The sequence below is a fragment of the Centroberyx affinis genome, unplaced genomic scaffold (genome assembly GCF_046629955.1).
Source record: "Centroberyx affinis isolate AG114_WGS23_722 - 3 ecotype Tasmania unplaced genomic scaffold, CSIRO-AGI_Caff_v1 ptg000335l_1, whole genome shotgun sequence".
NCBI lineage: Eukaryota > Metazoa > Chordata > Actinopteri > Beryciformes > Berycidae > Centroberyx > Centroberyx affinis.
In genome coordinates, this window is record NW_027279010.1 from 54,663 (window position 1) to 75,719 (window position 21,057).

Genomic DNA, 21,057 nt, shown 5'->3' on the forward strand with positions numbered 1-21,057 from the left:
TTAAATGGATGAATGCTATGAGTCATGGTCTGTGGAATCTCTTCATAAAACTGAGAAGAAACACAGCAGCATCCTCAAGGGAGCAGATCCTGGCTTTTTAAACTCCAGCTAAGCTTCTGGAGTTCTCTTTATTTCTGCTACTCTTTACACGCATATGTAGTTCAGAGTATAGTTTAGTTAAAAGCAGATGATCTTGAAGATGTTTTCTCTTTACAGATTACACCATCCTCTGTGCCTGAAAAGCACTGCTAAATCGTCCATCCCTAAACTCCCACAACAACGTCTGTCTCCCCCCTCCTCCCCACCATGACCGGGGACCCTGCGCCCCCCTCAGCGCCCCACCAGGGGGAGCCAGCTGCTGTGGGACCCAGCCCCAGCCCTGGACCCCCTGGGGAGCCCATGGAGGTGGAATGTCCCATCTGTTACCAGGAGTACAACCAGTACAACAAATGCCCCCGGATGCTGGAGTGCCTCCACGTCTTCTGCACCGAGTGCCTCCAGAGGATCCAGCTCTGCCCCTGCGAGCCCCCGGACCCCCGCAGCCCGCCGGCCATCCCCTGCCCGCTCTGCCGCCACCTCACCCCGCTGGAGACCGGGGACGCCCTGTCCCTGCCCTGCAACTCTGTCATCCTGGCCAGGCTGCCCCCCATGGCCTTCCGCCTGCCGGTGACGATGGCGGCCCGCCTGGCCACCGTCACCCAGAGGATCGTGCTCTCCCTGGAGGCGGACAGCCGGGACACCCGCTTCATCATCCTGCCCACCGTCAGCCTCCGGGTGCAGCAGATGCACCCGGACAGGCTGCGCGGCACCGCGCCGGGCCTGGTGGGAGAGGTGGAGGTGATGCAGCAGCACAAGAAGACGCTCCTCTGCGTGCAGCTGCTGGCGCTCATCTTCTGGGTGCTGTTTGTGATCACCTGCGTGATCGGGGTGGTGTTTGGGCCCAATCTCTTCAACAGATGAGGGTGGCAGAGCAAGGGGAGGCTCTCCAGATCAGTCCCAGTATAAATAAAATACAAATACACTTTTCATCCCCTGCTTTTCTTGATGTTTCCTTGCCAAGGAAAGAAAGGCAGAGGGATGTGTATGTATTCCAAAAGGCCTATCTAATACCTAATACCTCATAATTTGATCAATTATCAGTTCTGTAGTTTGTAAACGATCTTTATTTACTGCTACTATTTGAAGAGAATCATAATAATCACAGGTTTCCATCAGTTTTGCATCTAACATATTATTGGTATTTTTTCGTCAATTGTTGCTGGTGTGCATTTGGGTTGTTGTTTTTAAACTCAAGGATGTAGTCGAGGGTTTACCCATCATTTTATATAGCATTTACCTTTTTTTCATAGCAGATATACTTCTTGATCTAAAATCATGATATACTCTTTAGTAAGTGGCATCAGACTGAATCATGGAAACAGGGTAACCTATTTTAAGAGAAAATAAAACATGAATTCATGTTATTGAATTAATATTATTCTGGAAATATATTTTTGATTACAATGGTTGGTTCACTTTGTGGTGACCTTTTTTATTTATTACAATATCACTGTTCATACTAACCCTCTTTTGTTGCTTTTTCAGTTATAGACTGATGAAGAGTTCCCTCTAGTGGTAAAGTCAGAAATTGATGACCTGAACTCAGACTTGAATTATCTGAAGTGTAAATTAAAGAGTTAAAAACAAACCATGCAGGTTCTTCTGTAAGGTTTCTTAAGCATGTAATTCAGAGCCGTGATGTTTCTTATAGTTCCCTGTGTCTCGCCTGTCCTACTTAACAATGTTATTACAGTTTATCTGGAGACACTGTTCTGCCAATAAGGGAATTTCCTCTAGGAACTGAATAAAGCTTTCTTTGTGTATGACACACGCACACTGTTTTGTTTCAGGTGTGTAGCCTATAGTTAGAAAATTCCAAAGAATTTGCAAAGGTAAAAATAGTGTGTGTGTGTGTGTGTGTGTGTGTGTGTGTGGGGGGGGGGGGGGTATGTGTGTGTGTGTTTGTTTGGTTATTTGTAGAATCATTTCCCACAAAGTAATTTTCATCTGCATGTGGTAAAGAAAACTTAATTACAAAGCCTCAACAGAATGGCTTTAAGAAATGACAACTTGACAGCTGTGTGTGTGTGTGTGTGTGTGTGTGTGTGTGTGTGTGTGTGTGTGTGTGACTGTCTGTCCGTGTGTCCATCTGTACCTATATCTACAGATTTCACCATCTCATTTGACCTTTTTGTGCTGTGTCAAAGATGATTTCCCCCAGTTAAGATAACCTGATGCTTGTGCAGTTTTAACAACTAACCTAGTATGTGTAGCCTGACTAAAGCTATTAACTTTAGATAGTTTTGGATGGGAATCCAAGGGTTGAATGTGACACAAAAATGTGATACAAAGTTTTCTTTCTTTTCGATTTTTTTTGTCCTTGTTAATGTTGAATTGTCCATCATGCATGCCTGGATTATCCCACTGGGGGGGGGGCAAGCATGTTCACCATTTTGAACCCTGTACACTGTGCATCTGCCCTGTCATTTACTTACCCAGTCAAGCGCCCACCCATCAGACAGGATGACCAAACCATAGCCTACTAAAAATATATTCTGTAGAACTATTGAAGACAGCTGATATAGTAAACAAATTTGTATGAGAATTTGAGAAATGAGAAATGAATAATTTAATTACAAATGTGTCTACAAGACATGCTCTGTCTGCATGCTCTGTTGGTAATTCCCGCATATATATATATATATATATATATAAAACCTACATGTACTTTATACACTTCTTTTTTCAGTAAGGTGAGGGGGCCATCCTCGAAGAGTGCGTAAGGGGGGGCTACGTCACTACGTCATACGCCGCGTTGGCTCGCAAAGTGGTGAAAAGTTTTTAGACCCCCTCCCCTGTATGTTTTTGTTGGGGGAAAAGTTGTTGGTAGTTGATCGTGTGAATGTAGCGTGTGCGTCGTTTTTCGCCCCTAAGTAAAAGGGGAATGCGAGTTTTTTATTTTCTAAAGTTGGAACAAGCTTTTCAGCAGGCTTTTAACGTTTTGCGTCTCCTGGCTCGGAGTGAAAACTCAGTGGCCATCGTTTCACCTCTCCCGTCTCGTTAGCCACCTAGCTTAACTGCTAACTACCCAACAAGCTAAGTTAACGTTACCTCGCCTCATAGCTTTTTTTGTGGAACAGCTTGGAAAAACCAACAGTCGGGATGGCGGAAACCAAAATAATATATCATATCGACGAAGAAGAGACGCCGTATCTGGTGAAGATACCCATTCCTGCCGAAAATATTACTTTGTTGGATTTTAAACAGGTCTTGAACAAGCCAAACTACAAATTCTTCTTCAAGTCTATGGACCAGGACTTCGGGTGAGTGGCAGTGATTTTACGCGAGAAGAGCTGCGGTCTTGCATGCAAAACTTGAGTGATTAAAGTGAATTTGTTGTGAACAGCTAGTAACAGTTTAAAGAGCTGCACGATGGTGCTGTGAAAAAAAAAACTTATGGAAGTTGGGAAAATTATTTTTGTAATTATTTGCTGCGTTGAGGCGCTGAAGTTGTAACACTAACAAAGGGCCAGGTACAAAAAAAAAAGTTTCATGAAATGCATGCGTGTGTGCGTGTCAAAAAGTCATGCAATCTTGTGAACGGCTGTCGCATATTTGTCAACGGGGGGGAGGAAGGGAGAATAAACTTGAATGAAGCCATCCAAACAGCTCGCCATTCACCCGGCGCATCGTCAATCAGAAACTATTATTGGAATAATAACGGGTGATGAATATCCAAGTGCTATCTACGTATAAATGTTAAGGACATGTAGGCTTGGGCATTTCTACGAAAACATCATCATTACAATAGGAGGCATTCCCTCTCCCGGGTGCCTTTCTTTTCCCTAATCCTCATCCCTCCCTCCCTCACTCCATCATCTTGTGAAATCCTCGGCTTTTCTTTCTTTCGGGAGAGAAGCCAGGGTTTTGTCTCCCTTTAACACTTTGGCCTGCCAGCCACCCTTTCATTCCCCTGCTTCCTCCCTCTCCTTTCTCCCAGCCCAGACTCCTCCAGTTTGAAAGAGCTGTCTCCTCTATCAATTAATCTTTTTTTCTGGTGGCCGCTGCTTGTAGTGCATTTTCCTGGAATGGAATGCATGTTTGTGGTTAATTCACCCAGCGAGACCCTTAGGGCTTCTGTTAAATGCATTGTAGTCCTGGATGAGTATTAAGCCTGGGCTATATTTTCCTCTTTCCTCTTTGGATGGCACCATCAAGGCTATGCCAAGGTAGCAGCAATATCAGCTCCAACGCCAAGACGAAATGGTTGACTTTTGACAAGGGCTTCAGGGCTCAGGAGATTTGCTTCTGATGTGCATAATTGGGTTGTAAAATCAGCAATATCCGAAATGATTGACTTGCTGTGAGAAAGATAGTCTTTCTCGAGGTTGCGAGTTTTCTTGAGGTTGTGAGAATGATAGTGGCTTTGGAAAGTAGGCCTAGGCTATCCCTCAAAACTTTATTCAAATCGTGGATTAGGGCTGCTGTAAGACATAAGTAACAATAATTAGGATGTCTTCTAGCGGGAAATACCTCTTACTAGACATAAGGAATGCCTACAGTCTTCTTAAACAAGCATACATAGATCTACTGAGGTTTATTTAATAGAACGGTGCCTTTTCAAAGTTAAATGAAATGCATTTTTTTGTGTATTTGCAGTGACGGTGCAGAATTATTTTTATGCTACAATTAATGGGTTATCTGTGGAAAAAATGCACCCGATAACTGAAAAGCCAATAGCTGCAAGTGTTATGGGTGCAGTGATATCTGTTGTGCCCTTCTTTTGACACTGTGAAATGCTCTGTGTCAGATAATCTAATTTGACTAGCCTCACCAAATTCAACAATGTAGTTTCCAAGCCAGCTTTCCTATTTCAGGGATGGTTTACTGTTTACTGGTAAATGAGCACACAATGTTAGTGTTTTTTCAGATGCAAAAATATCAGATCTCAAAAGAAGCACCCACGTGAAACTCTCGAGACGATGGGCAAGCCGCTCTCAAAGAGAATATGGCAGAAAGATTCCCAGTTCTCGACATAACTTTGCACAGCCTGGCATTGCACTCTCTCATCTGAATATCTCCGACTGAGTTCAGATGAAAAATTTCAAACATAGCTCTGAGTCAGCTGTCCAATCAAAGCCGGGACATTTTTCCCCCCTCCGGCCCAGGAGTGTGTAATAGAGTGTGTTTTCATTTGCTCCAGTATGAGGCCAGCTGTCGACCAGAGCTGTGTGTGTGGCAGGGGGGAGATCCAGGGAGCAGAGCAGGCCAGGCCAGGACTGGTGTGGGGAACCTGGGGCTGGACGGAGGCCATTTGCTGGGTGTCTGGGGCAGAATCAACAGGGAGAAAGAGGGAGAGACAGAGTGGGGTGGTGTATGCTTAGAGGTATTGGATATTCTGCTGTGTGCATGTGTTAGCAGGGGGGGGATCAGGGAATTGTATTGGCGAGATTAGTGAATGGCCAGAAAAGAGATGCTGTGTGGGTGGGTGTTTGGGGTCTGAGGGGATTAACGGTACTGAGGGAGGAGAGGAAGAAGAGGGAAGTGGGGGTAAAAAAATTCAGGTTTTAGAATTCCAGCAGGACGCAGCATATTTGGGGGCTGTTTGTGTGTTATTCGGGGCATTTTAGAGTGTGTGTGAAATGGCTCTGACTGTGGTCACTTGTTTGTTTGGAGGGCTAAGGTATGAAGACAATTACTCTCTCAGGGGCAGAATGTTGCATCTGTTTGTCTGCTTCCTGGATGCAATTCCTTGTAGAGTGTGAGGGGAAAAAGTGAATTAGATCGGCTGGAGGAAAGACAGTTTGTTAACTAACATTCAGTAGCCACACACACACACACACACATAACACACAGACTTCCCGCAACAATTCGTCCCCAGTGCCCACAACAATCTGGCCGTATGCTAACACTCACCCACAAAACCAGCTCTCAACAGCTGCTTACGAAACCCCAGTGGAGCCTGACCGACTCTCGCGCACATAAGGAGGAGGCACGGTGGCAAACAAAGCTGAAAAAAACCTTAAGGAGTTGGAGCAGCCGAGCGTCCCTCTTTGTAGCACTTGTGCCCAGCTCCTGTCCCAGTAAACTACTGTAATAACATAGTGGCAGGCTGCTGGGGAGGAATTACACGGCCAAAGCTGAATGTTTGTATTTCTGACAAACATGGGAGGAAGAGGATGGAGCAGGAACTAACAGCCAGACGGATGTGCTGTCTTGAAAGATCTTTGGCCATGTGGAGGCTAGGCCTAGTAGTGGTGGTTACTGAAAGGTGGTTATTGTTAAGCGGATTGTGTGTGCATGCATGTTTTGGTGATGATGCGCGGTAATTTGCGGAAGAGGCACAAAAACGGCAAGAATGTGTGTGTTTTAGTTCATGGCTTTAGCAGAAGAAATTCCACTTGCACAGCGTCTCTCACGTACAGGAGGAAGCAAGCTTAGGGGTGTTTACTCTTTACCCCCAATATATGCTGTGCTGATTCATGTCAGTAATAAACCCTAGTTGTTTACTCTGTCTCTCTCTTTCCTTTTCAGGGTGGTGAAGGAAGAGATTTCCGATGAGAGTGCCAAGCTGCCATGTTTCAACGGCAGAGTAGTGTCATGGGTAAGACATAACAAACGGGATGTTTTTAATACATTTCGGGGTGGGGGGTTATTGGCTACCATTACTTTAAATCGGTAAATGACTTACTGTAAATAACTTACCACCAAGGTTTCCCAGGAAATTTGGAGACCTGGCCTTTATCTCAAAAGTCAGCCAAAATGATCAGCTAGAGGCTGTTTTTCGGAAACTTTCCTCTGCATTCCCCCAGACCTCCTTCAAACTAATTATCTTGTCTAATCAGCAGCCATAAAATAAAGTAACTTAATTTGAGATTTCGGTAACTAAAGTTTTATAATTGTGTCTCATGTTGCAACATTGCAGACTTTTCAGATCCATTGTATTCTTGCACAGTTTGGTCAAAAATATCTTGGAAATGATTTCCTGGAAAGAGTGTGAAACCTGAACCAGATTTAATAGGCAAGTCAGGTTGGAGCAGTAGGAAAAGGGCAAAATATCTATGGGTGAAATATCCTTGGAACTACAGCCACAGACTGTAGCTAAACTTTGCTATTGGCTATAGTGACTCAGTCTAAAAAATGTTCATCTTAACATTCATTAAATCTTTTTTTTATTTGTTTTGGTTAAAATACAAATGAACTACTGAATCAAGTGATTAACTTGATACTAGTGGAGTGATCTGTCTTGATTCAAGATGTAATTATCTGGAAAATTCCTGAAACATACTGTATGAGACTGCATTGGAAACATAAAATAATTTCACCCAATTGCCAGATTTATTTCACTTGATTTAAGAAAAAGTAAGATTTAAGACTCATTACTAGACTAAATGACTTATTTAAGGTGGAAGAACATTGCGGCAGTGTAAGTAAGTCAGAATTGAACTAGGCACCATATTGGTGTCAAAAGTTCCCAGACACATTACATGATTTAACAAATATGCACATTACAGTGATACTCCGGCCGGTGGAACATGTAGAGCCAATAGGGCCGCCGGTTTGCTGAACAAAGCAGGGGAAGGCAAAGATTTGTCACTGTGGATAAAACTGCATTGTGTTCATTAATACACTAGCTGGCCAGCTAGATTCAGTACAGTGACTTGCCAGATACATCCTCAAACTTTCCCTTGAGCAAAAAGGCCCAGTCGCACTCCACCCTGCAGGTTACATTTGAATGGAGACAAAACATTGGGACTTGGCCCAGATAAGCAGGTTTGGGGCTGAAGCATCTGTTAAGTGCATAAGAACGAGGGAAAGGATTAAAAGAGGGGGAACAAAGCGAGGAGACCAGAGGGACTGATATGTGATCTGCACTCCAAGACAGATGGAGAGATCCCAGAAGACGAGTGTTTCATACTCACACAGCCTTTAGTGGGGACGAAAGAGTGGGGAGTGACTCAATAGAGTGTGAACGTTAGCCTGTGCAGGCCAATAGACTCTGCTGGGTTGAATTTATTTTAACAGGCAATGCAACGTAATAGAAGCTTTATTTATGTGAACTGAAATGCACAGAACTTACAGGCCTAATTGTAATTGTAATATGAAATGTGCATATGCATGTGCAGGCATTTCCAAGTTCTCTGTACTAATTTGCAGTTGAAATGCCAATGGGTGGATTTTGGGAAATTCCTGCATTTATGTAGTTAATAGAATAGGCAAATCACAACTTTTTTTTTGGCCCATATTTTTGGTAGACTGCTCTTAACTACATCTCTTTCCCTGACTGTGTGTGTTTGCATGGTTCAGGTAATTAGATGCCTTGTGGCATTCAACCTAATTGTTGAGGTGTACTGCCTTATGTGTATGTGTGTGTGTGTGTGTACGTTTGTGCACTTTTGTTGTATAATGAAGAGAGACAGGTTAAGTGTAGGATAGCGTTTCAAAATGCCCTTGAGACGTCAGCCTGAAAAGAGTACGATGTTTGCGTGTCAAAATAATTGACATCTTACCCCTTTTTCCTCTCTCAACCCCCACTCCCTTCCTCCTCCTCCTTTCATTGCTCTCCTTTTCTCACCCTCTCTCTCTCTGCCCTCTCTCAACTCCAATTTGTACCACCGCCTCTTTCTCTTTTTCCTTGTGCCAATTTCTCTACATTCCACGCCATCACTCTCCTAAAACTTTCCTTCCTTCTCTCTCCCTTTCCTGTTGCTCTCTTCTCCTTCTCGACCTCCCTTGCAATGCTCTCCTTTCTATTCCTCTCTCTCTGCTCTCTTTGTTTTTACCCTGGATTCTTTCTTTCTCTCTCTGCCTCTCCCTCCCTCCTCCTCGTCAGTTGGTATCTTCAGACGCTCCAGCAGCAGAGCCTCCGGTGGCAGTGGTTCCCCCTGTGGAAGTGTGTGCCCAGCCCTCGCCCCCTCCACCGCCCCTGCCACCCCCACCCGCCGAGAGGACGGGGGGCATTGGAGACTCCAGACCACCATCCTTCCAGTGAGCAACACACACACATACACACACTAGAATCATTTATGTCTGCCTCAAGAGGTGAGGATGCAGCAATGTTGCCCGAACTGTTCATACTCCTCTGCACTCCAACCTGCACATTTTACCATCACTTTAAAACACAACACACACACACACACGCATGAGTAAACACACACCCGCACCTCTCCCATAGTCATAATACTGTAGATCTACTGTATCTCTACCAAATATCTCATTCTCTCCCAGTATCATGTTCCCGACCATTAGCAAGAATACAACAGCACATATGAACCTGATCTTAGCCTGGGCCGCCCACTGTTATTAACACGACAGGCTCTGGGAACGGCTTCCAACATATTGTGCTGTCGAAATGTAAGGATGCCATACCGTTCCTATGGTGTCGGGTACTGTTTTCAATCAGATGGGTAGACATGTGCATGTTGCGTCATGGATCAGTCTGGGCCCATAAGGGAGATGTGAGGTATTTGAATTTGATATTTGTGGTTTATTTTTGTAAGTGATGTCGGTGAACTGGCCCTCGGCCCCAGCGCGATGGATTTGCATGAGTGGGTCATACGTTTCCTGTCCCTATAGGAAGTGGGGTGACCCCCTTTGTGGTAACTTCCATTAAACCCTGGTTATACTTGACAGATTAATGCAGCCTTTGTCATTTGATCCTGTCAGGAGGCATTAAGTGACAGATTTGGACACGTACAAGTCAGGTCTTTCAGGTAGAAGATGGTGTGGTTTGCATTGTTGTCAGAATTTGATTTTTGTTTTTTTTCAGACTGCATTATTTGCCTCTTGATCTGAGTTTTAGGGGCATTTTGGCCCTTTTCAGGGCAGTTTTATGGAACTTTGAAATAATGCATTTGCATTGCATAAAGGCATATAAACACTCAATTTGTACTATTAAGATTTGTTTTATTTTAAATCTGAATATACCACATGTCCCACATTTCTCTCCTACTGCTGGAAACTGCCGGCAGTTTTTACAGAAGAGGATGAGGCTGTTCTCTCCTCTGTCTGTCCCCAACCAGTCCATCTTCCAACCTTCAATTGTTGGGTTTTTTACAATTTTAATTGTTGTACTTTTTGTTGACTCAGCGGTTTGTGTGAAGGGGCATTTTCTTCTATTGCTGGCTGCTTGGTGCCAACATTTTATACTGGTTAAAGCTGTGTGCTTGGTTGTTTTCCGATTTTTCTCGCCCCAAAAGACACTTGAAACAATCCCTCAGTCACAAATTGCCCACAATTGGCCATTGGGGACAGGAGTGGCATTGTCCCATGAATACTTGACAACTCTACAAATACATTTTGGGGTGGAATGCAAAAAGGGTACTCCTAATTTTTGAGGGCATTTTTGCCCTGATCCTAATATCTTATGTCAAGAACTGCATTAAAGTGACAAGTGTAACTGGAGTCACAGTGTCTGTAACAAAACTAAAATCATAAAAAGTGAACATGATTGCACTCTGACGGAAGTCCAATAAAGGCGTATGCCAATGCAAAATTCATCTTGTACAAAGAGGACTTGACAGCTAGCCAGAAGCATTCTCTTAGCCAAAGAGTATACAGTTGACAAATGGCAAAATAATATTCAGTCAGCCTGTTCTATTCTAAAACTGTTTAGAACTCTGGATTCACAAGCTTCTGTAGTTGGTGGGGAAAAGTTAATTTGTGCAGCTACCACAGGTTCAGAATTAATTATGTATAATCATATAATACAGTTTTATTTTCCATTGTTAATAATTGTCGAATATTGTCATTATTGAAACATTTAATTTCAGTTAGAACATCCACTATAACTTGATATGAGTGCAGTAAAATAATTTTGTTCCTTAAATCCTTAAAATATTCTTTTAACCTCTCCCACTTTCTACCTTTACAGTCCCAATGCTGCAGGCAGTGTGGAGACCTTGGATGACCAGACTGAAACAGAGTCTGTAGTCTCCTTCAGGAGGGAGAGGCCCCGGCACAGAGAGGGCATGGAGCAACACGGTGAGAATCAACAGATTGCAGTGTCTGTGGAAATGCTCTGCTAACATCCCATGTTCTCATGTAGGATGGTGTGCCATCAAGATTTGGCATGCTCCCAGCTTCCAAGCAATGAATAGCTGGTGATATAATCAAGGAATGAAGAGAAGTGAAAAACTTTCTGCAGAATGCTTGTCTTCTATAGAACAAGCTTGCTGGAAAAGGCAAACATTGACATGAGCAAACATGAATACCCTCCCTCTGTCTCTCTGACTCCTGGTCTGGTGTCGCAGGTCCGCGTATGAATGGCCAGAGTCGCCTGGAGCGCCACCTAGCGGGCTACGAGAGTTCTACTACAGTGATGAGCAGTGAGCTGGACACCACCAGCTTCTGCGACTCCGAGGACGACGACACCATGAGCAGGTGAGAGAGGGATGAGTGGAGGAAAGAGGGGTTCAAAGGAGGAAGACAGGGTGTCTTTAAGAAAGAGGAACGGGTCTACTAATCGATTCAGTCCCTTTAGAGTTACATGTATCCCACAGGGGCGTAATGCAACATGAAAAATACAAGAGATTAAAACTTGCTGAAAGTTCTTACTATGTACTGACTTGTGATAAGTAACACTTTCTAGGAGTTTAGTTGTCTCTTAGTTGCATTGCTTCTTTTGGCAAAAAAATTGTTTGCTATCCATGTATTCATATAGCACATCAGTTACTTATTTAATAATAATAATTAGTCTATTTAATATTATATGCTATTTTTTGTTTTCACATTTGTACAGAAGTCAGTGCTGCTTTTGTTTTGGCCAGTTTTGTCATTAAAAGATGATACAAATTGGCTAAAAAATATCTCCGCTAAAGTATCCTTAATTAGGCTCCCGTTTAGCTAATCTTTGTGCACTCCAAACACACAGAGTGAAGGGGACTGAGGCAAGCCTATTAAAGTTTTAAGTCTACATGTTTCCCTCCTGACCTTTCACCCTTTGTTGACCCTTGAACTTGTAGGTTCAGCAGCTCAACAGAGCAGAGCACAGCCTCCAGGCTTCTCAAACGCCACCGCCGACGCAGGAAACAGCGCCCCCCGCGTCTGGAGAGGGTAAGTACAGCCCCCTCTAACACTAACTGTTAAGTTATATTTTTGTATCGCAAATGAAGAGTGGTTTACATTTTATCATGTTGCTTTTGATGCAACCCCATTAAATTTGCGTGTTTCTATCCACTTTCGTATTTGTGTGCTTGAGTACTCTGCTGGCTCTCTGCTGCTCTTGACTAAATTATCCATTTAAAATGGTCAAATGCTCAGGTTAGAGTGAGGGGCCACTTAAGTAATTGGCTCTGAGAAAGAATCGTGGCTCCTTTAAATAGCTTAGAGTTATGTCAGTGTGTTTGTGTATCCCATATGGTAATTTTTCCTGTTGTTCAACTCCAGGCTTCGTCCTTCAGCAGTGTGACAGACTCCACAATGTCCCTCAACATCATCACCGTCACGCTCAACATGGGTCAGTACACTCATAATGGGTTTCTTTTCTTTGAATGTCAGTCTGTCTGAGATGTGCTGAGGAACACAACAAGAGGAGAAAATCTCCCCTCCCATGAATGGGAGTGTCTCCCAAAAAATGAAATTATGAGATATCACATTGCCAAACGTTTATAATTCAGAAATCAATACGTGGGTTCAGTCCCCTAGACTCACACTCAGGGCATTGTACTGCACTCAAATGCGTTGCACCCATTGGAAAGTTTTTGTTTCTAGACAAATGTGTGTAGCTTCAACACTATCCCTCATCTCCCACCAACACAGAGAAGTACAACTTCCTGGGCATCAGCATTGTGGGCCAGAGCAACGAGAGGGGGGACGGAGGCATCTACATTGGCTCCATCATGAAGGGAGGAGCCGTGGCCGCAGACGGACGCATAGAGCCTGGGGACATGCTGCTGCAGGTGAGGGGGGCAAACTGCTTGAGCCTAAATGGAATGGAAGACCACCCATGGTTGAAAGTTTCTTTCACGTTACTAACTAGATCACTGTTTCCTGTAGAAACGCTGGGGGGGCATTTTTGGTTCAGAGACCCTCCTAGGCCCATTCCAGGAAAAGTTACAGTATGTTTTCTAGCTTAAGAAGGGCTCTTATTTAGATACTTATATCATGATATAGGGTCAGTTGTGCAGTTGTAATTGATACTATTTGGGTGGGCTGAACTGTTAACGCCAAATGTTGAATTTTCACTGTATTTACATTTTTCCAGCTGCGGGAGTCCACTGCCACTAAATGTAAAGAAAACACAGATCTAGATGGCTTATCTCCTCTGAACCTCAAAGCATTAACTCACTGCTATAGCCTGTCAGTCTGAACTCAGATCTTTGTTTTTTTATGCTTTCACCCACCAAGGTGAACGACATCAACTTTGAGAATATGAGCAACGACGATGCAGTACGGGTACTGAGGGAGATTGTACACAAGCCAGGGTGAGTGGCTGGCCTCTGGCTTAGCACTTTGTATATTATCACACCACCGATTCTGCAGTTGCGTCTGTACACAGAGCTTTGCTTGTGGTCAACGATGATTATGATGATTCTAATCTTCTTGTGTCTGTCAGGCCCATCATCCTCACGGTGGCTAAGTGCTGGGACCCTTCTCCTCAGGGCTACTTCACTCTGCCTCGCAGTAAGTAGCAGACTGCCTCAAAACCACTTTTGCTACTTGCCTGGGACAATACAGCTATTCTATTTATTCATTTGTCATTTTTGGCTATAGAAGACAAGGCACCAATGTTAAGGCCTGTAACTGTTTTTCTCCTGAACTGGCTGTGTAGATGAGCCGATCCGACCCATTGACCCAGCAGCGTGGGTCAGCCACTCTGTGGCTCTGACTGGGGCCTACCCTCCCTACCCAGGCAGCTCCTCCCTCAGCACCATCACCTCCTCCTCCTCCGTCACCGAGACCGAACGTGAGTACCTCTTCCATCACTACGCCTCCCTAATCTCTCTCTCTCTCTCTCTGTCTCTCTCTCTCTCACTTTCTGTGTGCTGTGATCCACCTCGGTCTTTTCTCTTCCTCAGCCTCTCTTTATTTTCAACTCTCGTTTTGTATCCATACAGTCCTCTCACAAAACTACATCCATCTTCCATTTGTGAACCTTCCCTAGTTTCTTTGTCTATCTGTCAGCATTCAAAGCCTGAATGCCTTTCAATATTTGAAAGTATCTCCTTCCCATTATAGTCTAGTCCTATCCATCCTATCCATCTCCTTGCGACCTTGGCGCAAGACTTGCCTTTCACATCTGTCTTTCTGCTTTTGTCGCTGCTTTTATTTCACTTGATGATAAATGATGTCTACCTCCTTCCTTTCTTTGATCTTCTTCCATCTCTTCCCTCTTTGTTTTTCACCCACTTCTTCTCTCATCTCCTCATCATTCTTACATTTCTTTAACTTTTCACCTCACTGCCTCTCCCTCTTCAACTTTCCTAATGTGCTATTCCTTTCTCTCTCGCTCCCTCTAGGTTTTGATGACTTCAACCTGTCACTGCACTCTGACATGGCGTCGGTTGCCAAGGCCATGGCCTCACCAGAGTCGGGCCTGGAAGTCCGGGATCGCATGTGGCTGAAGATCACCATCCCCAACGCTTTCCTCGGTAAGACATAAAAAGTAGAGACTTGGAAATAGAAGCGCATCAGTTTCATGAACTACTGTGTGCCGCGCAGGGCTTTACAGGGCAGGCATTATGTTACCAGAATTAAAACCGTGTGACTTGTGGGGGAAAAAAATCCCCCAAGTACAAATGTGAGTGCCGGTTTTGACTGAAGATGTTGTCTGTTAAATTGAAATCACCTGCAAGTGAATCACATGGAGTAATTGTGTACACTACGTCTGTCCATTTTGTACTTTTGAATTAAAATTTTGGCTTTGGAATTTTTTACTGTAAATCCAGCAGCTTACAGGTCATCAGGCATTCCAAAGTGGTAACAATGTAAATGGCAAGCAGTTTACTACTAGCCAGTACTTTTCACTGATTTACCTACTGTTAAGATGGAACTGTAATAACATAATTTGTATGCATTACGCTGGTATTTTTATAGGTCACAGCACATTACTGTAGCTATATGCATTAACCTGCGTTACATAATCTGATTCTGTGCAACCTTCTGTAGCTGTGTACTCCTTTTAAAAATTATGTAATTTGCACAATATTGGAAGTAGAAAAAAGTTTTTGCATTTTCTTATGTCCACTCTTGTTACATAAGACTGACTCTGAAAAACCAAGATACTGCACAATGGAAAAGTAGGCTACTCAAAATTTATGACACTCCTTAAATTCCCCTAGTGGATGTTCAATACAGGCTCCAGTAAAGTTGGAAATAAAGTCACAGTATAATTTATATACACATTTAACTGAAATTCCTCCACTGTCCTGGCCCTAATAGGCTAAATGGCTAGACAATGCATACATGTAAAACTCTATTGACTAGTTAAAAGCTCAAAGGTAAAGCCCTCCCTACCACACATTGTTCTTTATCTGTATGTGTAACATTTTTGCATGTGCTCACGGAAGACGCTCTTGGCTATTTCTATTTTGTATGTGTGTGTACACATATATACCCGTACATGTTTGTATTCTAAGTTTCTCTGCATCCCCCTCCAGGCTCAGATGTGGTGGAGTGGCTGTACCACCACATCGAGGGATTCCAGGACCGCCGTGAGGCCAGGAAGTACGCCAGCAACCTGCTGAAGGCCGGCTTCATCCGACACACCGTCAACAAGATCACCTTCTCCGAACAGTGCTACTACATCTTTGGAGACTTCAGCGACTGTGAGAACTGTGAGTAAAAAAACAAAAACATTTACATCATAGGCAGAGACATCTGGATGAGTGTCATGCATAATCACAATTCCAACACATTGGCTGTTGCGGGGGTCAAACCTAGGGCTGGGCGATATGGTTGAAATCAATATCATGATAATCATAAGGATTTTTCTCGATATTAATATATATCATGATATGGTTCATGTATGCAAAATCATGTTAAATATGTGTGTCACGATATCAAAATATCTTCATATCATCACGATATGATTCCACTGAAAGACGATAAACGATAATATTGAATTATCACCCAGCCCTAGTCAAACCTGTGACGTTTAAGTTATGGAAAAGTTTCTATAACCACTAGACTTCCCTGCCACCACAAACATGTGACCACTGGAAAGCAGTTTTCCAACAAGCAAAGCAAGCCTTAAGGTCAACAAACTGTACAGCTGGGTAAGCTTGGTTAGAGAGATTATTACTCGACCAAAATGTCGCAAGTTCGATCCTCATGACAGTGACAGTCTGTCTTTGGCACTTTTGTTGGCTGTCTTGCATTCTGACATTCCTACATTCTGACTTTCCTGGTTTTGTACAAATGCTTGTGAGACGTTAATGTATGCGTGTCTAGGGAGGATATTTGAAGGAACAAAATCTTTATTGTCACTGTATGCAATGGTGTCATCTGATGCTCTAGATTTAAGAAGATTTAAGTACATTTTGTGTACATACTGTATATCTGTAAGTGTGTAGATTCTATCTACAGAAGCAGTATTATTTGTTCAGCTTGTTGAGGTGTGGAAGAAAACTCAGGATGAGAGAGTGGCAGTTTGACAGGTTTATGCAATCTGCAGGTTGGGAGCCAATTACACAGAGTTTTATAGTGTTGAATATTTATGATTATGTTAATACAGATAGAATATAATAAAGCTATTGGTCAAAAAAGTATAAGGTCATATGAACAAGACTGAACAACCAATGATAATTATAGTTCTAGCACTTGAGATGCATAATAAGAGGTGACCACCTTCCTCTAGAAGAAAACAAGTTCATATTTTGGCAATGTTATCTATGAGATTTGGGCATTTGCACATTCCAGGCTCACAGTTCTGTGAGAAACACACAAGATGTTACTTTAGAGTTTAATCTTATAATGGTGAAGCAGTCGGTATTCTTGAGTTTTAGGCACTTACTGTCTAAATATGGGTCAAAGGTTACATATTAAGTAAGCATATAGGAATGTTGCTTAGTATAGGTACTTTTCCATTTCCTCCTCAACAGAGGTGAACTGCACATTAGCCTTAACTTAGCCTATTTTCTATTCTAACTTTGTCTTTCTCTCCCTCCTGTGTTCATCTCCTTCCCTCTCTCTCTCTCACCAAGACATGGCCAACCTGTCCCTGAATGATAACGACGGCTCCAGTGGGGCCTCGGACCAGGACACCCTGGCCCCCCTGCCCCTCCCTGGGGCGTCCCCGTGGCCTCTGATGCACACCTTCCCCTACCAGCCCTACCCTACACATCCCTATTCCAGCCAGCCACCTCCCTACCACGAGCTCACCAGCTACAGCTACGCCCCCGGCAGCACCGGCAGCCAGCACAGCGAAGGTGAGCATGGACAGTGATTAGATCAGTAAAAACACCCACCTGTGGTGCTAAAGCAAAGTCATTTTTAGATCTGCTTTGAGATTTTAGTGCTCAATTCGGATTTATTGCTCAGATCTGATTTTTTTGTTTGGCTGTTCACATTATTTTTTAAATGTGGCCAATATCAGATTCCAGTGTGAACTGGTCACGGTCCTGAACTGACCCACATGCGCAAAAGAACAATAACAAAGACGTCACACGCAGCACGCTGTCATACGGAAGTAAACATGGAGGCCACTGAAGTCAGCGTTTACGGTTTCATTTACAAGTTGATGTGCAGTGGAAGCCAGCGAATTCGTGAGCAGATGATAACAAGGATGAGGAGAAAGAGAGCCAAATTTTTAATTATGGCTTTTTGTGGAGCAACGGCTGCTACTTCTGTACGGAGCTGTGTGTGGATGTGGAGTCGGAGCCAGGAATGGTGGGATTGTGACATGAATGGCTTCACTGAAACAGATTTCATCCAAAATTTCCCCCCAAATACTTATGAGGTCTAACACCTCACTGTCCTTCCACTGACTACCTCCATCGCAGCTGTCTTCCATGTTTGTATTCACCGAGTGACTCCCGCCAGCGCAGAACTGTGACGAATGTCGATCTAGAGTGACGTAAAAGTCGCATGAATTCCGATATGACTGTTCAGACTGAGGTCGCATTGCAAAAAATCAGACCTGTATCTGATTTAGGACCACATATGAAAGTGGCCCAAATCAGAATTGAAAAGATCAGATTCCATGTGATTTGTGCTGTTCGCACTGTTATGACAAAAAACAGATCTACGTCACATTATGAGCAAAAAAAAACAGATTTGGGCCACTTTTGCCTGCAGTCTGAACATAGCCTTTGACTGAGGAAGGTACAAGTTTTAGACATCAAAGCCAACTGAACTGTCCTGATCAAACCTGTTTAGATCCAGTCTTACAACTGTGTGTTTCTGCCCCCAGGGAGCCGAAGCAGTGGGTCGACGAGAAGTGAGGGGCGCCGCAACAGTAAAGGTCCTGGCAGCACCGTGGGGGGAGGAGAGAAATCCCCCTCCGGTGGTGGCGGAGAAGGGGGAGGGGCCGACTCTCGCTCCGGCAGCGGCAGCGAATCGGAATACTCCACCCGCAGCAGCCTGAGGCGTGGCCACGGCTCGGCCACTCCCAGCGAGCACAGCCACGCCTCCTCCCAGCGCTCGCATCACCACCGCCTGCCCCAGCCGCCCCACATGTCGCCCTACCCGCCGGGCATCCCGCTGCCCTACAACCCCATGATGGTGATGATGGTACCCCAGCACCCGCACCCGGCCATGGGACCCGCTCACGCTCTTCCCCACTCCCAGCAGCTGACCGCAGCCCCCATGCACCCGGCCCTACCCCCGCCCCCCTCCTCCACCCCAGGAGGCCCTCCCGGAGCCCCGCCCACCCGTGACCTCGGCTCCGTACCCCCAGAGCTGACTGCCTCGCGCCAGTCTTTTCATCTGGCCATGGGCAACCCCAGCGAGTTCTTCGTGGATGTCATGTAGTCGGAGGGAAAATGGGCTGGAAGTTTTTTTGTTTTGTCTGTCTTGGTGTGAGTGACCATTCATGTGAAGCTACTAGCTAGTGTGCGATTTCCACTTGTTTTGATGAGTATCTGGTGGTAGCTTTTGAGCTCACAAGGGGCCTATTGGATTGAGGGCGCTTGTTACAAATTTGGTGAGAACAGGGTTTAACATTGAGAGAGAAAATAAGAAAACATCAAAGTATTTCTTTACACAGTTAATGTAGGATATGGTCTTACCACATTTGTACACAAAGTCTAGTTGTTTCCCCTTTTCCAAGTAACTATAGAATACACAATCACTTTTTCAAACCTGAGAGCAGAAACACACTACCCACTTTCTGATGTCTGCAACTTGTAAGCAAACTAAAAGTTGGTGCTCAGCCTCATGTCCACAGTCATACTGTGTATTGGTTTATTTGTGGCTCTTGCACTTCTTTCTGTTGGGCAGTGTGTGTTTTTTAACTGAGTTGTAACAGCAGACTAGGTCAAGGGAAACAGTAGTGGTCTTTTAATGAAGTATCAATACAGTATTTGGCTAATTGGGAGTAGAATGCCTATATGAGCTGATCAAGACTCTGATTTGCAATCCCCCAAAACCGTTAAGTGTAATTTTTAAGGAGAGGAATCAGATCCTAAATCAGTGCTGTAGTCTGATCTCAGAGCTGCCAAACCAGGAAGCACACTGACCACAGTTTAACACTAGAGGGTGCCAAGTACACTGACTGTGTACTTGTAAAAGGATATGATCCTGAAAGTACATGTTTGGATCAATTTGTCAGATTTGCTGGCATCACAGCACACTCACTATTATTTTGAAATGGACATCATCATGAAAGTACGTGCTTGTATCAATTCGCTAGATTTGCTGGCAACACAGGAGTATATCGAGTGCCTTACTCTTCACATTTTTATGAGACACTTTCACTCTTAAGGGTACACAAAATAACTTTGGAAGATTTAGTGTTCCAGCATCGTTTTACAATGAACTTCTTTGTATATATCTACTACTCCCATGTAAATGCAACAATACAGGATAGTGAGTTCTAATGTGAAAGAAAATAGGTCCAAAAATGTCGGGCGAACTTGTGTTTAGTAATCACTGTCTAGGCCTAGTCGTCAAATGACCATTATTGTGAAGAGTACCATGTTATTCTGTATGGGACTGCGGAGGGTTAAAGGTACTAAGGTGAGGGAGAGAAGATACTGACAGCGGTACTTTAGGATTGCAAACAATGTAAGTGACTGTGATCCAAATGCCCCAGCTCCCCGTGCATATTGTATGTTACTGACTCACATTATTCAACCATTTCATTTTTGTATGAGTGACTATATAGATCATGTATAACCGAACCATAAGGTGCTAAATGAAGAGTCAACATTTCAAAAGAATGACATTGACAGTGTCACATTTTTTGATTTCATATTGTCACCTTTGTTTGTGTATTTGAGAATAAATTTGATACTTATATACTATTCTGATTTATATTTATTTCAAAAGGGGGACTCTCAAGAATCTCAAGTTTTTTAATGGTTTAAAGGAATATTGGTGAATATTGGTGAACATGTACATCTCCCACAACCAGAGAATGAAGATTAATCTGTTATGTTATCTAGGTGTATTCCATGACTTGCTTTGGCTCAGACACAGATTTGGATACAGATACATTTGTACACTAAAGTAATTTCTGGATAATAAGACTTCATATATGATTTAACAGTTTTGAACCAGACAGAATATGACCATGGGTTTTCTGACACTGCACATTGGTTTGGCATCACAGGTTTGTGGCTTGGAAACTGTTCTGCATTATGATTTATTTTCAGTCAGTTGTGGTGTCGCAGTTTAGCACATTTTATTTATTCAAATTACATAGCTTTGATAGGCTTTTCACTGCTTGTTTCGTATGATAATCATCATAAAAAGGTAAACAGGAAATGCTGAAATTCAGCGTTAATCCAATATCTTTTGGATTTGTCCTTGGTGGGTGTTTGAGCCAACCTGGCTGTCACTTCAGTTTCTCGGGGTGCTAGGAGGCCAGCATACATTGTAAAACTACATATCCCATGAAGCACCGGGGTGAAGTCA

At 43.6% G+C, this 21,057-nt stretch overlaps 2 protein-coding genes across 4 annotated transcripts; both read left to right on the forward strand.

Annotated features, from left to right (window-relative positions):
• Positions 1-306: 306 nt before the first annotated feature.
• LOC139641058 (RING finger protein 228) lies at positions 307-960 on the forward strand. The gene has a single exon (XM_071515290.1). The coding sequence runs from the start codon at positions 307-309 to the stop codon at positions 958-960; it is 654 nt and encodes a 217-aa protein (XP_071371391.1).
• Positions 961-2,912: 1,952 nt separating this feature from the next.
• dvl2 (dishevelled segment polarity protein 2) lies at positions 2,913-20,414 on the forward strand. 3 transcript variants are annotated; one of them, XM_071515285.1, is made up of 15 exons: positions 2,913-3,362; positions 6,574-6,643; positions 8,873-9,027; positions 10,913-11,022; positions 11,292-11,421; positions 12,003-12,093; positions 12,427-12,496; positions 12,799-12,938; positions 13,387-13,463; positions 13,595-13,662; positions 13,811-13,945; positions 14,499-14,630; positions 15,639-15,815; positions 17,184-17,408; positions 18,392-20,414. In XM_071515285.1, exons 1-15 carry the CDS (start codon positions 3,202-3,204, stop codon positions 18,949-18,951), a joined length of 2,301 nt encoding a protein of 766 aa, XP_071371386.1. In that variant the 5' UTR covers positions 2,913-3,201; the 3' UTR covers positions 18,952-20,414. The 3 variants fall into 3 exon arrangements, with proteins under 3 accessions (XP_071371386.1, XP_071371387.1, XP_071371388.1); XM_071515286.1 differs by having other exon boundaries at positions 8,903-9,027; positions 15,639-15,806; XM_071515287.1 differs by having other exon boundaries at positions 8,903-9,027; positions 13,811-13,894; positions 15,639-15,806.
• Positions 20,415-21,057: the final 643 nt, after the last annotated feature.

Coding starts and splice junctions, on each gene's coding strand:
- dvl2 (XM_071515285.1), top strand. CDS start 3,202: ATGGCGGAAACCAAAATAATATATCATATCGACGAAGAAGAGACGCCG. Junction 12,497..12,798: donor CACCGTCACGCTCAACATGG/GTCAGTACACTC, acceptor CCACCAACACAG/AGAAGTACAACTTCCTGGGC. Junction 13,464..13,594: donor GAGATTGTACACAAGCCAGG/GTGAGTGGCTGG, acceptor TGTGTCTGTCAG/GCCCATCATCCTCACGGTGG.
- LOC139641058 (XM_071515290.1), top strand. CDS start 307: ATGACCGGGGACCCTGCGCCCCCCTCAGCGCCCCACCAGGGGGAGCCA.